This window comes from Adelges cooleyi, unplaced genomic scaffold, assembly GCF_023614345.1.
Source record: "Adelges cooleyi isolate 19-005CV unplaced genomic scaffold, UGA_ACOO_1.1 ACOO_flye_CR_arks_rails_tigmint_CR_PRNA_30, whole genome shotgun sequence".
Taxonomy (NCBI): Eukaryota; Metazoa; Arthropoda; class Insecta; order Hemiptera; family Adelgidae; genus Adelges; species Adelges cooleyi.
In genome coordinates, this window is record NW_026095971.1 from 19,045,910 (window position 1) to 19,069,142 (window position 23,233).

The 23,233-nt window shown below is 39.3% G+C and overlaps 1 protein-coding gene across 4 annotated transcripts in view; it reads right to left on the reverse strand.

The window, feature by feature from the left end:
• Positions 1–23,233, reverse strand: part of LOC126838129 (protein tiptop-like) — a 54,981-nt gene that overhangs the window by 25,008 nt on the left and 6,740 nt on the right. For 2 of the 4 annotated variants that reach the window (XM_050572281.1, XM_050572278.1), the window contains exon 1: positions 19,041–19,554. The exons of the other annotated variants lie outside the window; for them this stretch is intronic. Coding sequence is in view for 1 of the 2 variants with exons in the window: in XM_050572278.1 (XP_050428235.1) it covers positions 19,041–19,080 (40 nt within the window). In the remaining variant the exon portion in view is untranslated. Of the gene's footprint in view, positions 1–19,040; positions 19,555–23,233 lie in introns of those variants that run through there. 4 annotated transcript variants of the gene reach the window in all.

Below are 23,233 nucleotides of genomic sequence, written 5' to 3' on the forward strand. Positions count from 1 at the left end.
TTTTTGTTTTACTGCCCTCGGATATCTTAAACCTGAATTAAGCGTTTAAATTCATTACAGGTACATAACGAACCGTGTAAATTAGGTACATCAAAATCGTCCAAAAAGAGAGCGACCTATAGAAAGTTGGGTCGGATCCAACAGAAGCTTCGGTTCACTTTGGATGAAACCTTGTTCGCGGTGCCGGGGTGTTTATTGAAACACGAATAAAAAAAAAAACGTTTCTTCAAATATCGAAGCATATTCGTCAGAGGACATAAAGAAAAACCGACTGGAAAAAAAGTTTTTTATTCTCCCCTCCATAAAAGCTTCGCGCCAGAGAGTTCATATCAAAAGCAATTGCCATATTTTCACACAAAGCGTCCGGGGCTTTTCTCATTGATTTCTTTTCTTTCCGGTTATTCCTTTTTATACACACACACAAGTACAAACATAGTGACAGACGGAAACTGCTTTCTGCGCTTGTGTGCGTGCGTGGAGCGGCGCGCTTTACACGAGTTTATATAGCCACGAGTGACGTTATTTGTCAGTTGTCAGTCAAACCCTGTACTGTACCCAGGAAATGACAACACGGGGGCGCAGGAAGCGATATAATCAATATCGGAGACAAACCGCCTTGTGTCTTAAGACCGCATCATCCCGTCGTCGTCGCACACCCCCCGTGTCGTCGCGTCTACCCTCCCCACCTCCCACCGTCCGGCTCTCTGACCATTTACCACCGCCGCCGTTTTGTGTAATCTCTCCCCCCCTTCCCGTCATCTTGTGTGTCGTTTGGTTTTTCTCTTTCTTTTTACACAGCAACGGCCAAACGCAACTATTACAAACGAACAATAGCAACGGTAACGACAATAATAATAATAAAAAAAAAAAAACCCTGTAAGACCGTGATAGTAGTGTGTGTGTCTTTGGATAGGTGGACTCGGTGGCGGGTGTGTGCGTGTAATAGGACCATTTGGATTCCGGATCCGACGTGGCAGTTTTCTTAGGCAATTACCGAAAGGCCGTTTTCAAGTCGACCTTTGTGTGTAATATGCGTTGGTATTATTGTCGTATATATATATATATTCTAGCGGCAAACCGATCGGGGGGCCCGAATTAGTTTAATGGCAGTCGTCGTTTCCGAATTAACGCCACACCGGCTATACATACATAAATATACACAGCTGCCCCTCCCCCTCCCCCACTCAGTTTCCATTAAGTTTTATTGATATTGCGTTTTTCGGGCAACGGCATTTTTACGAGTAGGATGGAGCTGGCAGTCCATATACAGGGATCTTCGGTTTCTCCGGTGGAGGGGGTAGGGATGGGCGCAGACGACCGCCGCACGGCGACAAACATTATTAAGAAACGACGAGTTATTGAATGGAAAAGCTGTAAAACGCCTCCTTTGCCGAACATTGCCCGCGTTTTTCCAAAGTCGGTCCCAGCCCTTTCCCGGACCGGCACGAACCGAACGCGCTTGTGAATTTTAAATCCCCCTCCCCCTCTCTGCCCCCTCACCTCGGTGGAAGCCCGTGGAACGTGCAGAGTTTGTGTTAGTGACCTTTAAGCGACGTTTTCGAAAAAAAAGTAAAAACAAATTAAACACCTTCGGCAACGACCTAATTTGTTTTTATTTTCTATACAATATAATACGTCCAACCTCTGTGTTTCTTGGAACAATAAAAAAAAAATACATACATACAAACCGATATTATTATGTAAATGGCGCTTTATTTTTCAAAACGTAATAAACAACAGCACACGACCGATTAACAACAACGTTCGACGCTTTTGCATACATTTTTTAATAATAATTTATAAAATGCCCGCCGTCGTCCTCTTAATGTGTGTATACAAGTTGTTTTCGGACTTGACCGAACAGCTTGCCATAAAGCATATACGATAATGTAATGGGCCGTGGGCCAAGCAGTAAGTAAACCAAACCAAACCAAAGCCTAAAGGATTACACAACATACTTAAGATATACATACACACACACACACACACTGACAAAGACTAGAGCGACAGCGGTTGTGGAATTATGATGGACACCGACTTCGGGTTCCTACATATTATCAAGTATAAAAAATCAAGTAACGCACATTGATTGGCATCGTAGCCGTCGGATATTATATTAGGTACTATATATTTTTTTTTTATTGGAGAAATCCGTCGAACGGACGAAATATAAACACACACACGACAAGACGCATTAAATAAGGTATCGACGTTGGCCGGAATAAAAGCAAAATCCACTTAACGTGTACAAAAAGAGAGAGACGTGGGCGCGTCAACGTTAGTTAGGTGACAATATTTATTATATATTTACCCATTTAAACCGAATAAACGAGTTTCTTACCCGGGAGGGAAGGAGAGAGAGATTGATGGATAGGCAGCAAAAGCAGGCAGGCGTACCACACGGGTTCTGGTCGTACATATAACTGGTTTCCATGTTTATCACATAATACAAACAACCGTCGCACTGGTATAGCTGAGCCGCGGTTGTGTTTTAAATAATAATATTGTGAAATCTTTAATGAGCAAAGACCGAGGCGCCGCAGCCCAGAGAGAGCCGCCTCAAAGGAAATTCTCGGCCGGGTTAGTCATCACAATATCGTTATTGTCATAACAATAATAATTATTATACTTAGCATTTTTTTAAATTATTATCAAGCAGCGTATGCCACCCGGTCAGAAATAAAAATAAATAAAAAGTGTGCTCTGTGTAACATTATTCCATTATATATTTATATATATATATATTGTGACGTAACGTCGGTCGCCGATATGTGTTGTCTCCCTGATCGATGGATGGGCTGCCGTCGGGCCGGAGACAAATTAAATTTAATTGACATATTGATGGAGTACGGGTTCGGAGTAGTAACGACGGTCAATTGATTGATCCCGGGGATACCCGAACACAGGCGTCGCCCCCGGGTCGTGTGCTCTGCAAGCCTTCGGGACGTCCGTATAAGATAAAAACTTTTATAAAAAAAAAACAAAACAAATCGAATCGAAATTGTATTTTTTCGAGAAGATAAAACTCCTCGACCGGCAAAAAACCGGTTAACGCACCACACGTTGTTAATATTGTTTGTTGAGCCTGGTCGCCGTTTAAATTTCATCTAGTCGCACATATTTTATGTAAAATCGAATTACAACAGTTATTAATATTTGCCAGCCTTCTTACGGTTTATTATTTTTCTTTCTCCACCTCCCCTCTGGGGCCCGCCGGTCGATAAAGCGCGAATTTTCTCATATACCGCGAAGCGTGTGGAAATGAAAACTGAGCCAATATAGGTACTGCACACACACACATATCTACACTCACCCGCTTGTATATATATATATTATATTTTTATACGATGGTATTTCCCGAGTATGCACGTTTTCCAGTCATAAGTCAAAAGGCTTCTCGCCGGCCAGGCGATATGTAGAGGAAAGGGGCGGGGGCGCACGAAGATGGAAGCATCAGTCAAACGTCTTGGGTCTCTTGACGGCTGTCGATATATATATATATATAAACATGAACGTGTAATGTGTGAACGGGCGACGGCGAGGGGCGGTGAATGTGTGTATAATGTTCACTGCGTTCGTGCTACTATTTCATATACACCTTACCTCGAACCGAGAAATAATAATATCTCGGGCAAAAGGGACCAAGGGCCGGGAGCAGGAGGGATGGGGGAGGGGTGGTTTCATCCCCGTCAGAAACGCCACGGCGTCATATCTCTCCCGGGCTCGCTCGCGCCGTTTAGATTTATAGCGTTAATATTTATTTTGGACGCGTTGTGTAACCGCTATGCCTACACTCCCCGGTAGTGGGTCCGGGGTAAGGGGGAGTGTCGGTCGGTTACAACAAATTTGGCGTGTTGGCAACGGAACAAGTTATCAAAGACCCGCTCACTGATATACACCGGCGGCGGCGGCGGCGGTCGGACCGTTATCTATCAAAAAGTTCACAACGACTAGACGCCGGAAGATTTGATTTGTGAGCGCGTCCGGCGGTGTTGCCCCTTTTTTAAGTACAGTCGGTGGGGGGGGGGGGTAAATTACCAGACCGGTAGTCGTTTTTCGGTCATATACAAGCTCGGATCCTTATAAATTCACCCAATGACGTCCGTCGCGCGCGCGCTCGAGGGAAATCAAAGACTATTTTAAAAAATACCAACACCTGTCCATCTCGAGTGCCGTACATATTGTGCCTGTGTTATACATAGGTATATGAGGTGGTTTATAATTGATCGGACCGCCGTCGTTTATCGGATGCATTTTATCCGCGCAAATATTACATTATAATACACAACAACATAGTATAGTGAATTACTGGCGGATATGCGTCGAGCGCCCGGCTAATTTTTACACACACCGGCAGGAAGTCATAAATTCGCTGTAGAAGCATATATATATATATATATATATTATATATGTACATTATGGTTTGTGTGTGCGTACAAAGTTCTTTTCGGTATCGCCGAGGTTATATGCAAATGGGAATACGCCGAGGGGCGGTAGAGCCAGTGTATATGTATATATACATATATATACCGTTTGTACGGTTGGCCGAGTGATATATTGTTGACGTGTGTCAACCGGTGATGTATTGGACCCGTCACATAAACAACGGATAGTGTGCTGGGCTGGCAAAGGGATGGAAAGAAACGTCGGACGGACGGACGTCGTCTCTCGCACCTCTTCTTCCTTTTGGCCGACCCCGCCCCCCCCCCGTGCCCGTGCTCCCGTACACACACATATATATGTATATATATATATAACGTAAATAAAACTTTAGTTGTGCCGGCAAATCCCACAGGCGTGCGGACGGTAGAGCCGGGAGAGCGGCGGCGAGGAGAGTAGCCAGTCAGCCTCCTCTGGAAATACCTAGGTGCCGGGGAAAAACAAAACATTGCATGAACTCGTGGCCGCTTGATCTGCCACCCCTTACCCTTGTATAGTACACAGTAGTGTACCTCCAACCTGGACAGCAGCGAGGGTCCAATGATTTACGTTTTTTTGCCACACGTCTACGGATCCGCCATTCTCTTCTTGCCGATCCCCCTGTCCATCTCCTATCCGTTATCGTCGCTCCAGAGTACAGCCGAAAAGCTCCCGGGTCCGATAAAAATGTATACTTATCTCTTCCCCTCCCCCGCAGCAGCACCGTGCGACACTTTAAGCCGGACACGCGTGTCAAACGGCAGAAGAAAAAAATTATACATAAACCGCATTTTCGTTAATATTATTATTATTACGGCCAATCCGACCGGTTTAAAAATTATATTTAAAAAGAAGTCGACAGTTTCCGTCTTGTTTTATTAGTGAAATAGAAGAAAAAAACCAACAACGGATCAATCACTATATCGTATTTCAGAAACCGGACCGAGGCCGAAGGAAGTGTAACCGGTTTGGCCTATGTATGGTGGAAGTGGGGGGGGGGGGGTGACCGCGCCGACACCGCGTGATGGACAAGATACTTTATTTACAACTCATGCAAACATTTTAAGTATGTCGTACTCGGCACGGGTATAAATATTAAATATACATAGTTTAAACGTTCGTCGTGCGCAAGCTAATACATCCTGTTATTTTTTAAACGACCGTACAATAATATTATGTTAAATCCGGCGTCGGGGACAAGGTTTGATAAAAAACTATCAGGCTACAAAATGAGTAATAATATGCATAAAAGGATGTATGACTGACAACGGCGGCACTCGTTTTATACACCCATAATTATTATTACAATATTACAAACGTTTTCTAATGCGAAAAAAAACCTTTCAAACGCACATATATACAGTCGGTTGACAAACTTTCAATAAAAAAACAGTAATTTCGGAGTTATCTTCTTTCACAGCTACCCTCCACCGTCCGATACCGACCAATGTGTAGGTATATATACACATAACAAACGCGTAACCCGGTGCAGATGAACACATGTAACCCGTACACGCGCTCCTCCTTTTTTTACATGCAGAGCTATTGTGTGAATATAAATGATGATATTATTAGGTATTATCATTTTTGTTGGTCGATTCGTGCGCGGTGTTTACTACTACTACTACTACTACTACTACTACTACTACTACTACTATTAATGCTGGCATGTTCGTTTTCACCGACATTAATTACATACAATAATAACTAGACCAAATGATAAATAATAGCGGGCGACCGTGTCTATCTATTTATACACACACACATGAAATAACGACGATGGCGTAAGTATATAACCTGCGGACTCGTGTGAGTGGTGCACCAAACAAAGGGACCCGGCCGGGATTAGTTGTTGTCCGACAGGATGATGTCTGGAACGTGTCAGCTGATAATGGCACCCATCAATCACTCCTCGCCCGTTGCGCCCTTTGCCGTTCCACCTATTCCACCGCGTATATACACCGACGTTGCATGCATACCGTGACCGTATTTCAATCACTCGGTGACTCAGGCTCATCAATGTCTCTCTCTTTCTACCCTCCCCTCCGACCATCCCTCTCGACAACCCCTCCCTTCGCCGTATTTCCATCGCAACACATTACACACACACACACACATCCGGCGGCCTCGACTAACCACGGTAATCGATTCCTCCTCCTCCTCCATGTCGGCAAGACCACTCGGTAAAACATTTATATAATATATAAACTCCTCTGCCCATGTGTGTGTGTGTGTGTATTGTTCGCCATTAATAACTTTTTGGGTTTACACACTTTCCGTGTGATCCTTCTTTTCCCGGACATGCGATTGCTATATTTTAAATGGTCCGCATTCTTCCGCATTAATTCCCCAACCTCCAAACCCGGCATGATTATTATTAACCCCGCGTTCCGGCCGAATCGCATTCATTCCCTTTTGTTTTATGCCACTAGTGTGTACAAATCGGACGTAGTAATATGTACGTTATTTCAGACAACTCCTCGCAGGCTAATACTTGCCGAAAAACACACATTAAGCGACGGTGTACACATATACAATAATATAGCTTAAAAGTATACGAGAGTACGAGCGCCGAACGAGATAAAGGCAATAAGCCAATTACGGCCTCGGGGGGGGGGGGGGGGGGGGCGCGCGCTGACGGTTTTTCTTCGCCGTAAGTATAAGTACAAAGGTTATACTTACACTCAAATCAATTACTCAAATCCATAACGAGACGCCCGTAACGATGAACGCGCGTTCCTGATCAAAGAATATGCTCGCAGGCCTGTCGACTTTCGAGTTCAGTGTGTGTGTGTGTTATTCTTGCACGGTTCACCCCCTACCCTCATCCCTTCTCGATAGCACCCCCTCTCCCCCCTCATCCTCGTCCAATCAAAAGCTCTCGAAGCGAAACGTACACATATCGCGTACACGTCGTCGTCGTCGTTTAGTACAAGAAGCCAAGCCCCGAAGGAAGGTAATTTATTTGCCAAAAACGCGTTTTTGTTAAAACATCAAAAAACCATTTCGTCCAAAACCCGTCCGTATATGTATACACTCGGTACAGCTTATATATATATATATAATATTATGATATGTGTAGCTATGCTTGTGTACGCGTTATGTGTGCTGTCAAATTAACGAGCGGTTGTCAGAGAAAATGATTTACAAAAAAATAAAAATCAACGGCAAAATACAGGTGATTTCGATTTTCAAAGTCACTCGTCACGTTGACCTTATACAGCATAAACAAACGATGTATATATATAATACAGGATTATTCATTAAATGTAAAACGCTCATTAATATCTTATGATTAATGAATAATTGCAAATTTGTAGTTTTACTTTATTGACACTTTTTAGTTTATTTATTTGCTTTTACAACATTTTAAAATTATCAAATATTTACACCTTTTTGTGGTATTTTCTAGAGCTCTATCGACGACTAACTATAACTTTTTCATCATCAATTAAGAATATTTGTTTTAATTTTAACTTGTCGGTTACCAGTTTTGGATAATCACTCAAGTTAAAAATTTAGGACGGGGGAAATATATTGTGCAGCAAAATGATAACTGTTTGTGTCTCCGAAAAGAACAACTAAGAAAATTGCAATCGTCTTATCCTTAATGAATCACCCTGCGTATGTAATGTAACGGACGAGCGGTGACAAGACATTTTTGACTCATCGCCCACTCGGTGAATCACACGTCGTTTTAATTTAAATTATTAACAGTTCAAGATTTGTGTGTGCGGGTTTTCAACGTTTTTCCCCGGTTTTTTCCACATACATAAATTATATTATACACATATGATACACAAGTCGGGTCGGATGCATTGGCGGAGATCAGTGTATTCAGGTTAGAATCGGTGCTTTTCAAAATCTTAAATTTATTTAACCCTATACCGCTATGTTGTCAGACCCCGTCCTGGGGCTCAGAAACTTGCGGTGAGGGCCAGGGGGGGATCAAGGAGGAGGGGGGACGAGTATTAGTGCAAATCAAAAGCCGACGACGACGGGATGATGACACGACAGACTTTGATGTAAGGCCAAAAAAAAAAACAGAAATGTATACGATGAAGTAATTTCGACAGAGCCAGCGTTGTCGGTTGACGACTAATCTAGTCACGTGGAAGGGGTTGGGGGGGAGGGGGCAATAAAAACTCCAAAAATAAATATCGACCAAAAATCGTCGAGTAACGCTTAAATCCGGCCACGGCCAGCCAGCCAGCCAGTACAATGAGAGGGGAGATGACAAAAGGCGAGAGGTACAGCTCTAATGTACATGCTAATCGCGGACAAACAACATAATATTTTTATTATATATATAGGTATACATGTAGATGTGATTTATTGCGTTCATAAAGACACTGGACCCGGATTAACGTCTCGGGCGCACACGCGCGACCGCGTTTTAGTCCTTAGCTCGAAGCTCGTCCACAAAGAATCTTAATAATAATAATATAATATAATATATACATATTATTATCATACCTATACAATAAATAACGGGCTGACAAAACTAGAGCGTTGCAAACACATACACAAAAAATAATAAATTCGCACTAACCTCTCGTATACAGATAGTTGCGTTATTTGCAAGACGGTGGTCCACCGAGGGCGAAGGGGGATTAAGGCGATGGGAACACTTTTGTAAATCGACAACGGCTAATTGTACATATAGTATAATAAGTTCTTTATATATATCAAATGATCACACGCAGCACTACGGTTTGTAGAGTAGCTCGGGGGCAGTGTGTGGGCATTCAAATTTTATCAGGCAGAAAATTAGTCATACCCCGCGTACAATGCACGCATGTGTACTTACTTATGTATACAAAAAAAAAAAAAAAAAAGCGGCACAAAAAAGAACTAGAACAACAACAATAGTTGACAATCTGTCAACCGGTGTGTGTGTCTCCTCAAAATACCTGTTATGCGCACGTCAAGCTCACGTCAAAAAGCAGTTTATAAGTATTTAACGACCGGTTATGTGTGTGTGTGTGTATTTTGGATTTTTTTTTTTTTTTACCAACACAATTAGACGACATAACCCGTTCTCGGTGTGCGCGCCGGACGAGTGCGCATTGTACAATAATGTATAATAATAATAACACCATACATAGGTATAGCTGCTGTACACGTTTATATTATGTATACAAGACAGTCGGAGGCCTAATGGAGATTTATGAACCGTGAAAATGATCGCAATGACTATTTCACAACGCCCAAGGCGAAGGGACACAGGTTTTTTTTTTTTGTTATATGTATACATTTTATATCCTGTGACGAAACTCTTACACACACACACAGCTTAAGCGCACACTGCGCCACTATACACTCTGTACAATATATACAGGCATGTGTAATATTATCATGCAAAATAATCTCGGGAGTTCAGCCTCTATACCCGCCGCGAAAATGACCCACAAAAGTAACAGTGAAGTAACTCAGTAAAAAAAAAAAAAATTCAAGTTCATTTAATAGTTTTGGTTTAATTTTCCACTTTTCGACCAGCACGAATTTGGAGGTAAATATTACACAAAACCAACGCGGTTCGTTCGTCCGGTGTGCATAACGCCTAAGTGTGTTTGTAACACATAATAATAATAACAATATAAATATACACACAGACACACACCGTAGGTTATAATATTATAACCCTCGGGCTGGGCTCGTGTAAAAAGAAGAGACGCCAACGACGGGCCGGACCAATAAATCCATCAGTCGCGACTAGTTGCAGATAAACTCTTCAGCATCCTTACTTAACGTTTTAAACCCATCACACGCACACACGCGGCCATGCATCATTGTGTCACACGTCCCGCACATGTACCCAACACCGAGTCAGTGGTATTCAAATTTAACAGAGTATAAATTATACTTTACTACAGTAATAATAATTATAATAATAATGTGAAACACGTTATGAAGAAAATATACCACTCTTAACAAAAGTTTGCGCCCGTTTTGGGTAGGCATCGCCTCTGTCGTTTTGTCACACCAAGTTTTGATTGTGTTTGGACGGACAAACAAACTTTGTTGGGGGTGAGGGGGGGGGGTGGAGGCGAGGTCAAAACTTAATCCGGTGTGCAATGTTTTTTTTTTATTATTATACTAAATTATTACAATAATCGAAACTCGTCGACTAGGAGAATCGGTCATACGGTGAATGATATAATGTATATATATATATACCTAATCCGTGACGACCATCATCGTGCCGGATACACCACCACACGAACGCGCATTAAGAATTCCCGCAGTGTTCCGAAGGAATCCGAAGGTTTTTCGTTTTCTTAGGTTTAGCAGTTAGTGCTACTGTGGACACCGGGATATAGTTGTAAATCATTATATTATTATGTATGTCGCCTTACAACAGCACACACCAACGCAACGCCGCCCAACTCTGCGCGAGTACGCTGCTATAGGTATATGTATAAGCCAAGCAAAACAAAAAAAATGTACGATTATCGTTATAATTATAATTTTTTAAGGCAAGTCAATAAGACGAGACAAAACCGAACAGACGACGCAAAACCAGCGGATCGTCACTAAATAGTTTTATAGAAAACCTTCGCCACCGGTTAGTATGTGTGTGTATGTGTGAGCGTCTTAGGTATATGTAATTCAATCTGGAATTCAAATTTCGTATATACATATATATATATATATATATATATATATATATATATATATATGATAATATTAAGCGCGTATTAGACGTGACAAGGAGTGACGGTTGACGTGGAGTTTTCCACCTGAAACAACGGATTTAATTTCAAAATTGAAATCGTGTAAAGGTATATACATAGGAGATGATTTTTTTATTATTATTTTACTCTGTTCTACACACGTCGGTCGACCTATAACTGGTTTTCGCCTTAGAGGCCGGCACACCGTACACGGGGTTTAAACATTATAATCTATGTCCATTTCGCCAGTATAAGAGTTGTCAAAGGTCGCAAAGGTCAGAGGCGCCAACCGATAGTGATATTATTGTAAAGGCACACAACGGTCTGAGGGGGTGGCGCGAGAAGGAAAGTACGATTGGGGTAAAGGTACCCTTCTTATAGGTGGGCTTATGTGTACCGGAATTGGATTGAAAATTCTGGAAAAACACAGCAGCTGCCGGTTGTGTGTATTTTTATTTCTCAAATGAGGCAATCGTCCACGTCTATCCAATTGAACAGCAGCAGCAGCAGTGTCCTTAGGGATAATACCTCGGCCTTTGCCCAACAACACATAGTCGAATAACATAATAATAATATACATTCGACATGGCCTCGACGGTTTGAAGAAAATATTATGCATTTTTATTCAAGTTCGCGGTACGTTGTCTTCTACGCATTGGTTTTTTTTGTTTACACTTTGTTCGTTTTTCTTACGTAAATTTTTTTTTCACGGTCAAGAAAAAGATAACATACCTAATAATATGTAAGTATTGGCACTAACCCTCGTAGGTGAAATGGATAGCCGTAATAATATTGTTATGTCTACACGGAGGACGAGAATGTAACTAAATCATTTTAGGTAAAAATAGCTGATAAAAAAGGGAAACTGTTAAATACAACAATTGTATCATATATTTTTATTTGTTTAGTTCCTCCCCCCGCCACAGACTGAATTATTACCCAACGTTTTTTTTTTTATAAGACCACCTCTGAAGAATAAAAAAAAAGGTCAATAATGATCTTGTATAAAATATAATAGAGCAACCTTGTCTATGTACTGTGTGTGTGTGTTAAACAAGTATATTATATTATGAATAACGGTTGCCACACGGTTGATGTGTGTAGTCCAATAAATCTCACCCCCGAAAGATAGGCATACCGCATTGGCCGAATACGTATGCGCTTTTTTTATGTAATAATATGTCCTTTAAGGATAGAATTTTTTTTTATTCACCAAAACTCTGGAATACCCGAAAGAAACGTGTTTTTCGAGTCCATTAATTTAACGAGAGACGACACCGCCGCGGTGCCTTGGCGGGCATACGTCAAACATAATATATATTATTATCATATTATAATATACAAAACGCACGACACCGCAAGAGTAGGTACACAGCTGTGCATAGTAGAATATTATGGACGTTTCTATGTGTATTTTTTATTTTTTTTTGTAAATATCCTCTCGGTTTGTCAATAAATTAACATATTATTCCGTAGCGCCCAGGCTGTAGAGAGTGACGGAGACGCGGACACTGTGATCAGCATATAAGAGAGAGAGCAAAATAAACCAGTTTGGGTTTTAATTTTTTTTTTTTTTAATGTTTTATTATATTTTATACGCCTACGGATTTATGACATATTTTCTGCCAGCCGAAGACAATAATTATTATTATTACTGTTAGATACGGCATGTCGAAGACATTTACAATATATTGATGGACGGCGAAATAATAATTATTATTTTGTAAAAATGCGCCAACTGTTGTGTAATTTTTCACGTTCTAATAATAATTATTACATTATTTCAACGGCGACGCCATATACCTACACACACACACGCGTTAACCGTCAACTGTACACGGTCTGTAATCCGATTAATTTGTATATTTTGTATAGAGGTATATAGGTGTACACATCACATTATGGATAACCGTTCGAAAATTATTGGAAATGTCTGCCGGCACGTCAAACCGCCGTCTTAACACCGGTGATTTATTTTACAGGCGCTTTGTTTGCTTAGACGCTATTACATTACAACGCAGCCGACCTCGGATAGGTGCATACTTTGTACTATTTAATGTTTTATGCGCTGGTGTTGTGCAACCATCACTCGTAATTTTTACCTAGATCATCCGTGCATTGAAAATATGTACCAAATAATAGAAATCCCGTACCCATAGGACACGCCGTCCTATGGGTCACAATATCTAGGAACCTGTTCCTTTGAGTCCTTGCTAGACAGCAAAAAACATTAATGTAAAAAAAAAAACCAAAAATTTGTTAATAATTTAATGGTGTTTAAAAAAATGATTTAAAAATGTTGTATTATGAAAATGTTTCATTTATACTTTAAACGATGATAAAATAGTAGTTTCTATGTTTTGCTAAAATTTTAGTAACATTTTTGGAAATATTAAAAATTGGGTTTCTCTTGTCTTATTTGGAACAATCCGGAAAAAAAATTAACTTGTAGCTCAATTTCCCCCCCCCCCCAATAATCAAAGGCGTTTCTGGTGGAAAATTACAAGCGGTCTTACAACAACCGACTATGGCGCCCACCGGGGCACGGTCTATTATTTAAAGCAATAAAAATCCGGCCGTTAAATATACGGTTATTATGGTCTTGACTGAAAAAAAAGAAAAAAAAAATAGCGCATACCCGTAATATACTTGCACAGACCTAATAATAATAATAATAATACAAGTATAATAACAACCGCCTAGTACACAATTATTGGGACTTTGTTCGTTTAAATATAGTATAGTGGACCAGACTCGGGCGGTTAGGCCTTTATATCGATTTAATGGAAATATATAATCGGAGCACCAAAACTATGGGAGGGGGGTGTGTAAAACAAGGTACAGGTCAAATACACGGGGCGGAAGAGCAATAAAAATTAATGAAAACCCAATTTTCTTCCTCGACGACGACAAAATACGTAATATAAATCGTTATCTAATATATATATATATATATATAATAATTACATTATGTTGTATCCATACGAGAAGATAATACTACTGGGGGGGGAGGTTACACTGTTGCTGCTGCTGCTGCTGCTACACTGTAGTTGTATGTGAACTGTATTTTTTTTTCTTCAGTAGACTAGACCAATAAAAAATAATAATAACCGATGAAATTTTGTAAAAAAAAAAAAAATGTGCGCAACGAAGGGTAGACCAATCTGTCTGTCGGTTGTTTCTCTCTGGCGCAACACAATAATTTATGGCGCCCGCCAAACATTAAGCGGCGCTGTTTGTCAGACTTGTAATATATGAAAATCGATAAATTGACTACACACATTTGACGGTGGAGCCACACAAACAGCAGTCACGATGATGATGATGATGATTATTGATAAATTTACTAATGCGACTCATTAGAATTTATAACACACTACACTGTGTAGGTACACGGTTCACGATAGGTAGTGTTTTTTTTTTTGTAATCAAGTATACAGGGCGAATAACATTAAGTAGGTACCGGAGTGATTTTTTCTATTTGAATTTTGGATTTTTTTTGTAATTTTCCTACTATCCATTGTCTTTACAATAACCCCCCCCCCCCATAACAAGGTGGTGTCTCGGGACATCCACACTATTATTTATATAATGGATCTGTTTTCTGGGGACGAACATCTGTCACCGTCGAGGACATAACATATAATAATAGTATACTATATATATATATATATATATATATATACACTCGACGCGCTAAGGTTTATATAAATATACCTATAATAGAGAACAAAAAAAAAGCCCCTCGGTTTCTCCAAAACAACGTGTACTCTATATCTTACATTTTTTTTTTTGCTATTTACCGGTCTCAAAAAATATAGTCCAGCATCGTTTCGAGGGGTCACATACATTATTTATATGGAACAGTAGTTATTATTGAAGTTTACTCTGTTACTTTGTAATTTGAAAATGTTTTAAATGCATGCTCTATTTACCTAGTGTGTGTTATAACCGCATACGTCGCCGCGTAGACGTTTCAATGGCAAATTGGTTGACTGAAGTTTTTAATTATTTACACAGAAAAAAAACGACCGATTATATTTCAAAGTGACACCACCGCGACGCAATAAGACAGTCAACAAAATGAGACAGCTGAAATGACTGGTTCAGCTGAAAAAATATTGCAAACCTAAATATACCACGGCACATGCTTCGAGGAGGTATCCCCTATGCTCGATTACTTCTTTCAATTATATTTCTTAACACCTAGGTATAATATTTTTATAGGACCGCGACAGCAGCAACGGCGACGACTACTGGCCACGATAATATAATATTTTTTTTAATTTAAACCTAAAAAAACAGTCGTCGCCAGCAATCTAGAGGCAATCCGAAGACGGAGACTGGTCACAATAAACTAAGAGAAACTTAATGTGTATTTCCTAAAAAAAAGGGAGAGGAAGAATTAGCCGATGGCTATCGCTAAGTGATTGAATCGGATGGATTGGACTTAGTTGTGGTTTACATCAGCTACGATTGTATAAATAATTATCATCCGTGGCGGATGATGATAATCTATTTCAAAATCAATGGAGTGCATTTTTTTTTCTTCTTTTCTTACCCTTAGACCGGCGGCGTGACCTTGTAAAAGCAAGCTCCTATAACCGCCGGCGGGGTCAATACACACATATAGTACACAAACACTATATAATATTATATATTATATATATATATTTAGCTACATATTATTATTATAGGTAGGTAAAGCCGCCGGTGCGAGGGGCGAATATTTTTGAATGAAACGAGGAAGTGAATGAGACCGGCAGCGGAGGAGGCATACGACGGCCGTAGTACCCCCGCAACCGTCGTGAATGGAGTTCCCCGCACACACACACACTGGCAAAGCGCCGGTATCGCGGTGAAAGGGGAGAGAGAGAGTGAGATAGAGGAGAGGGCAAGGAGAAGGATCCACCGGTGGCGGTGACCAAAAATCCCATCGGTATATTATATTCTACTATACTACGTGCAAATACATGTGTCTGTATACTATATACTATATATCGACAACACCACACACACACACACCGGCAGTTTGTAAGCCACCCGAGCACACTTAAATAATGGTGGCTTACACCCGCCGCCTGTCTATAGACATACCTACATATACTTGTGGCTACATCGGCGTTAATAGGCTATGGCGATAAAAAACCTAAGTAGGTGAGAACAATGAGGTTCTTTATATTTTGTATCTCGACGTGACTAATTCGACAACTCTACATATTTTGTTCATTCATAATATTTGTTCGCAACAGATATAATACACAGAACGCTGTTTTTTTTTTATAATTTTTACAGGATTGTCGTTGGAGGGTATTTAAAAAAAAATGTTGTACAACGATAATACATCAGACTGTAATAATTACAATTATTGAAGTTCCGCATTATTCGGCTTCTACTAAGAATATTTTTAGAATTAAATAAGGTATTGAATTCAATTGAGCTATACAGCCATCGGCTAGCTTTTACCTTATTTCGCTGCTACCACAAAAACCAACTCACTGCGGTAACACATTTTACCTATATTATATCAGTTTTAAAAGTGAATAAAAAATAATTACACTAGGGTAGTAATCGATGACATATCCGGGGTTTGTGCGTGTGTGTATAAGGGAGAACTGACTACAGACTCCGGCGGGTCTCCCCTAGTCTCGTCTATAGACATGTCAAAATCATTACTTGTCTCTCCAAAAAGAGATGTGTCCCCGGTTTGTGACACAGACACACAATGATAATGCGCATCGGTCTGCCTGCCACGGTTATCTAATCTGTGTGTGCGTGTGTAGTATAAGGTGTATATATATATATATAAAGGTAAATGGCGCATCAATCAAACGGTAGGGCAAACGTGAAGGGGAGGAAAACCGGGCGCGAGCTACGACTCTATCGTACACCCGACACACAACGACGAGTGTGTATACAGAGTGAGCGGCGGTGGCGCTTTCTTATTATATATAAATCGCTGTCAATCAACGTCGCCGTTCCTTTTTGTCTAAACTGTCATATACCGCCGTGGAAAAACACATCTCTACTTGTCTTTTTCTCCCTCCCCTCCCCTCTCTCTCTCTCACTCTCTATCATATACAGACACAGACAGACTATATACACGCAAACCGACGTTGTCATCCCAAAAGCGACACAACACGGGCACGGCCCTATAATATGTAGGTACAATAGCGGAATTTCGCACAAACAATAATACACTACACAACGGTATTTAATACTATATTATTTTACTCTCCATTTATCGTGTACCCACTGATCGTGCACTAACGAATTTGGTCTATTGGACTATTATTATTTTTGGTTTTTTCTTAGGCGTATTAGATAATAATAATAATATTATACTATATTAGATTCATTTATATATACCTATTTTTTTTTAACGTTTTTTTTTTACAATATAAAAACGACTGCATTGAAAATGTTTACACGAACGTGTGATGCGAGGGACGTTTTTAGATAAGAACAACGTCACTGTTAAAAAAAAAACAGGAAAGGACAAATTCGCGTTATACTTGAGAAGAAACCTCGAAATATCAACAGGGCCGTCTTAGGAGTTTGAGGGCCCTTTATGAAAACCAAAAGTAAATTGTGTTATTCGAGGACCTGGGTGTAGATATTCAAATAAAGGTGACTCGAACGACAAGAATCATAGTATTATTGTTATTGTGTACATATTAAAAATATGGGTACAGGCTATAAGATTTTTTGTCTGAGCAAAAATTTCCCTATACAAGAATGCGACGACAAGACCAGCAGAGCTAATACGTCCAAAAAAAAAAGGCTAGACTTTAGCCGATCGGAGACGGTTTTTTTGCTGGAGGGGAAGGCAAAACCCATATATATATATATATATATATATATACTTATAAGTACAGGACAAAAACGATACACTTGTTGATTTAGGCATCCGGAAAAAAGGAACGATAATCAACCTACTCGTTTTGGTGTTGTGTTTGTATATACGGTGTATAAAAGTAAGTATATATATATGTATATACAGCACACACACAAACTGCACCGACGACGGCGTGCGCCCGTTTCATTTATCAGTGACAAGGATGCGGCGGCTCCCTCGGCTGGCGGTTCGCCCCTGCACGCCTCGTCCGCCGGCGGCCTTTGAACACCGGGGAAACACGCCGGCCAAAAGCACTGCCGCCGCCGCCGCCTAACCCATCAACAGGTCTCGACACGACCGTTGAGCGCGACAACAAAATATATAATAAGAGAAAACAGTTAGGACAAATTATGGAGAAAAAAAAACAATTTTAAAAGCTTACCAAAATATTATATCGAAAGAAGGGGATGAAAATAAATATTGTTATAGTTTTCGCGTTTTTATTTTTTATTTTTGCAAAAACACCGCGTGAAGACATCAAACGGACACCGACTTTGTTGTTGTTCTTGTCGTCGTCGATGCGATCAAAGGCCAAAGGTCATTAATAACGACCGCAAAAGCATTGTGTTTATCCGTTTGCAAGTCACGTTGTGGCCGTTTAACCCCGCGAGGGCGTCGGTTTCGTATACGATCCGTTTGAAGTATGATTTTATAATTTTTTTTTTTTGTCATCCCTTGTATACCTATGTTGTGTATTTCCACGTTTCAACCCCCAACCGAGTGTGTGTGTGAGAGGTGCAATATATAGAGCATAAAAATCCGCAGGTGAGAGCCGTATAAAATCGGACGGGTTTGCGGATGACTATTTTTTTTTTTTTTTATTAATTTAATTAATGTCAAATAAGATAAAAAGAAGAAAGGTAGGGGTCGAAAATCTTACTTCCTGTTGGCAACTTTCAGATTTCGAAGCTCAAGCCATTGTAAACGTCAGGAACGTTCGGACTTGGGGGGGGGGGATTGTACAAAAGCTCGAGTGGATGAGTGCGGCTATCATAGGGGAAAATTTTTTTTTAAAAAATGCAAATAATATTTTTAAAAAAACTCACATTTCATTCGCTTGGGACAATGCTGCTTCCTCCTGGTCATGTTTTCTTCGAGATCGCTACGACGACGGCAAACGCACAAGACGCACGTCGATTGTAATTTTTTTTTAAGTAATTGTAATTTTTAAATCCGTACTGAAGTCTTGTCAGGGCCTATGTGTTTCGACAATAGCCATCGCGTGACGAGAGAGAACAAAAAAAAGAAACCAAAAAAAAAAAACAGTTATCGAAAACAAAAATCCGCACACACCAATAAAAAAAAACAAAAAAAAAATGCAATTATTTTTGGAAAAAAATTTCGGGTTTCTAGCGCGAATCCAACGGCGAGCGAACAATAAATGGGTATTGTGTTTAAAACAAAATATATTTTTTTATATATATATAGATATATGTTTTTGTGTGTATTATATCAAATAAAATAAAATAACAATATTAACAGGCAGTGGTTTTAAACGGAACCCTTGTACAGCACGAAGACCACGGACACGGGCACGGCCATCACTGACTGACGGGTGTCAACAACGCGGCGGTGGTGGCAACGGCGGCGGCGGCAGCAACAGCGACAACGGCGGCGGCGGCAGCGTTGGCCGCGGTAAACGCCGGAGCGCTGGGCGACGGCGGTCGACCGCGGCCGACGATGACGTCACGGGCGGCCCGGGCGTGGCCTGGGCGGCGGCGGGCCACGCCTATCGCGGGCCTCGTTCGCATAACTCATCCCCGCCCGCCGGCCGCCCCAAAAGAAAAAAACGCGGTACGATGATAATATTTTTTTACCGGCAAATTTTTCGTCTTAGCTTCGTCTACCGTTTTTTTTTTTTATGTTTTCTTTCACCTAGAAAATTTCAAAACAATAATTCAACGGCTTCTGCCTATAATATAGGTGCGAGTATAGCCGCATAACGCACGTTATACACAAGGTACAAATGCGGTAAACGACATAATAAAATGACGGAAAAAAAAAACCGGTTTAGTCTCTTATAGGTAGATGTTAGTTTTTTTGTCGAATCGCACAAAGCTCGGATGTCTATGACTTTGCATATACATTTTTATTTTCAGTGAAAACAGAAGTTTACACAATGATTTCAAATCGACAGAATCATATTGCCTATATTCGCCTTATAATGGTTGTTATCTAGTTTTTGTGGCACGTTTGTAGGTATAACTATTTGAAAATGTTCCATTTTATTATATTTTCATCTTTAATCGTGTTTACCAGCTAAAGAATATGTGCAGGTGTGCAAGCCAAAGAAAGTTAACGAAAATTATGCCCAAATTGTCTAAAACAATCGTCGTTGTTCTTTTAAGTATGAAAACATCATCAAAATATAATTATTATTGTAATTCAATGTTATCCTGATACTATTTTTAATGATTAACCTATGTATAATGTTTATTTATATTATGTCAAGTCGGCTAACATTTTTTAGCCCAATTTAATAAAGACATATTATGTAATTGTATAGTTTGACATTAACTTCCGAGCTCTAATCTTGACTAGAATATAAATAGCCATGATGGCTAGATTACTAACTTTTTCTATCTTATAGCATTTGCACGGGTTTTGCCCAAGTCGTGGGAGATGATGGGGAACTATTATAATGAGAAATTATAACACGATAAACGTTTACTATTAACGTGACCATTTCAACACACCAAAACTGATTGTATGGAATTTATATAAATAATTTTAAAAAAACAGTTATCGATAAAGACGTGTGATATTCGCTTGTACTATCTAAAAATACTCAGCAAGCCGCGTATATGGTATCACACAAATATACATTTTATTCTTGTAAAATTATACACATAATTATGCAAAAAAAGAAAATGTGTTCTTTATTTACGAAAATGTGTACAAGTATGGTTCATCGTGATATTGATAAAAAACAACCACTCGTATACCAGCTTATATAAGTAATCCCCTATAGGACCGTGCATGTTATTTTGAGCGTTTTGATTCGGTGACATTTCACCAGTCAGATATAGTTCTTAATAAATTTAATGGAAATAAATGTACATAATATAACACAAATATGGTCTAGTACAATATTATTATTATCGTCCCGCGTTATCGTTATTTTCGTTGTTTAAAATGAAATATTATTATATATTTTATTTGGTGGATTTTTCCAAAAAACTATGATCCAACCGACGATAAGACTTGTATTATTATACCGGTTGACGTCAGCGACATGTTCAGTTTTGACAACGATGACGATTTATGTGTTGGATACCTATTCGGGGGACTCGTAAATTTCAACCATTCCTTCAACGGCAAAGGCAATAAATAGAAGGAAAAAACACACTGGCCGAGACGTGACACACACACAGTCGACTGAAATGAACCGTGATTAATATGTTTTGCGTGGATGATAATAATAATAAAATAGGTATGCCCTATGAAAGTAATTCTTGTGAAAAAAAAATTGGAAAAAATCTATAGACGGCCAATATATTACTGTTTATTTATAATTATTTTAGTTGCAACAATTCGTTCAGGGCTTTGTGGCCTCCCCCTCCCCCCCAGCTGTATGTTCCGTCACCTCTTAGCCCTACCCTACTGTACTGGCGTTTATTTTTTAGTTACCCGGGGTACAAATTTATTAAATCCTTGCCAATCATAAATACCGTAAAAAGCTCTCAAAGTGATTTAATTAAAAATCATCTTAATCCAATTCAACCTTTATGAACTGTTGAAGTAGAGCGTTCGTTGTAATAATAAATAATAATATTGCTATTATATTTAAACTTCAAGTAGCCAACATAATAAACAAATTTTCTTCTCGTTCAGATAGTCTTCAGAGCTCTAAGAAGAAATCGACATAAAAGATAGGTTGGTACTACATATTAGTAAGATTTCTTGCACCTATCGTCTATACATAATATCTGTCATGATAATAATAATCTGTATTCTGTGTACGATAATAAGAAGAAATAATTTTACTATCTACTTTTTTCAGTCGTATGAAAAAAAAACAAATTATAGCAGTTTGTTGACTAAGCTGTTGCAATATTGTTGGTCAATGACTAATGGAGCTGTTATCCGAATACAGGGTGATTCGTTAAGACACTCGTTTTCTCTAAAAAATTGAACTCTGAAATTCGATTTCAAAAATCTTACCTATACGTTACGACGGTTTTAACGATTTTGTACATTTTTATAAACAGAAATAGATACAATATACCATAATTATTGATTATGATAATAATTGATAGCTGTCGTGACGCGTCAAGCCATCACTGTTCAATAAACATGTCATTGTTATCAAAGGCGGATTTATGTTTCTTCGATTTCGGACAATCGCCCAAGGTCGTTTGAAAACTTAAACGTAGGTACACAATACATTGTGATCGGTTGGAAAATAGGTTTCGATTGCGCACACTATGTAGCAGAATACAGATGGACTATTATATAATATATAGTACATAGTGACGTATTATGTATAGTAGGTAGAGATGTAAATATAAACTATATTACAATAGTCATCTAGTCATCTATAAGGTCTATATTATGTTCTTGTATGATTTCACTTGTCCTCCTGCAGCAGCAGCAGCAGCAGCAGCAGCCCTTATTTCCTGCTATACCTACCTAAGAAAAAAAAAAGAGTAGGAGACACTAGGTACAATGTAATTGAACATATCATCGACAGTGTTATACAGAAAGGTCGCGGCCGTACGTCAACGTGGCCAAGGACAACGTTAGGCAATCGCATAATATACAATATTATGTAGAATACATTTTTTTGAAACACATTTTTTTTGTCTATATAATATACCACTCAAAAGTAATAATATAATAATATGTAACGTATCATTATTTAGACACGAGTGACGCCACGGATCCTTAGGTTCGGACGTGTACAAATACTATTATGATGTATGTACATCTTATGTGTGTGTGTTTGTGTGTGTATGGTATTGCAGGTACTGGAGCTGTGTCGTAACACAGTGTCTTAAGATGCAGTGTCCCGTTTTTCGGTACCGTCCCTATATACAATATGTAAATACACAACACGGTTGAATAAGGACTAAGGTCAGGCGTATCGTAGGGTATATGAATGCACAGATAATAGGTGTATAAAGAAATATCGGTTAATGTTTTTTTTTTTTAATATTTGTTATAATCATCAATATAATATAAAACGTGATATTTTACAATTTTGTTAAAATTTATTTTTTAAATAAATATGTTCTTT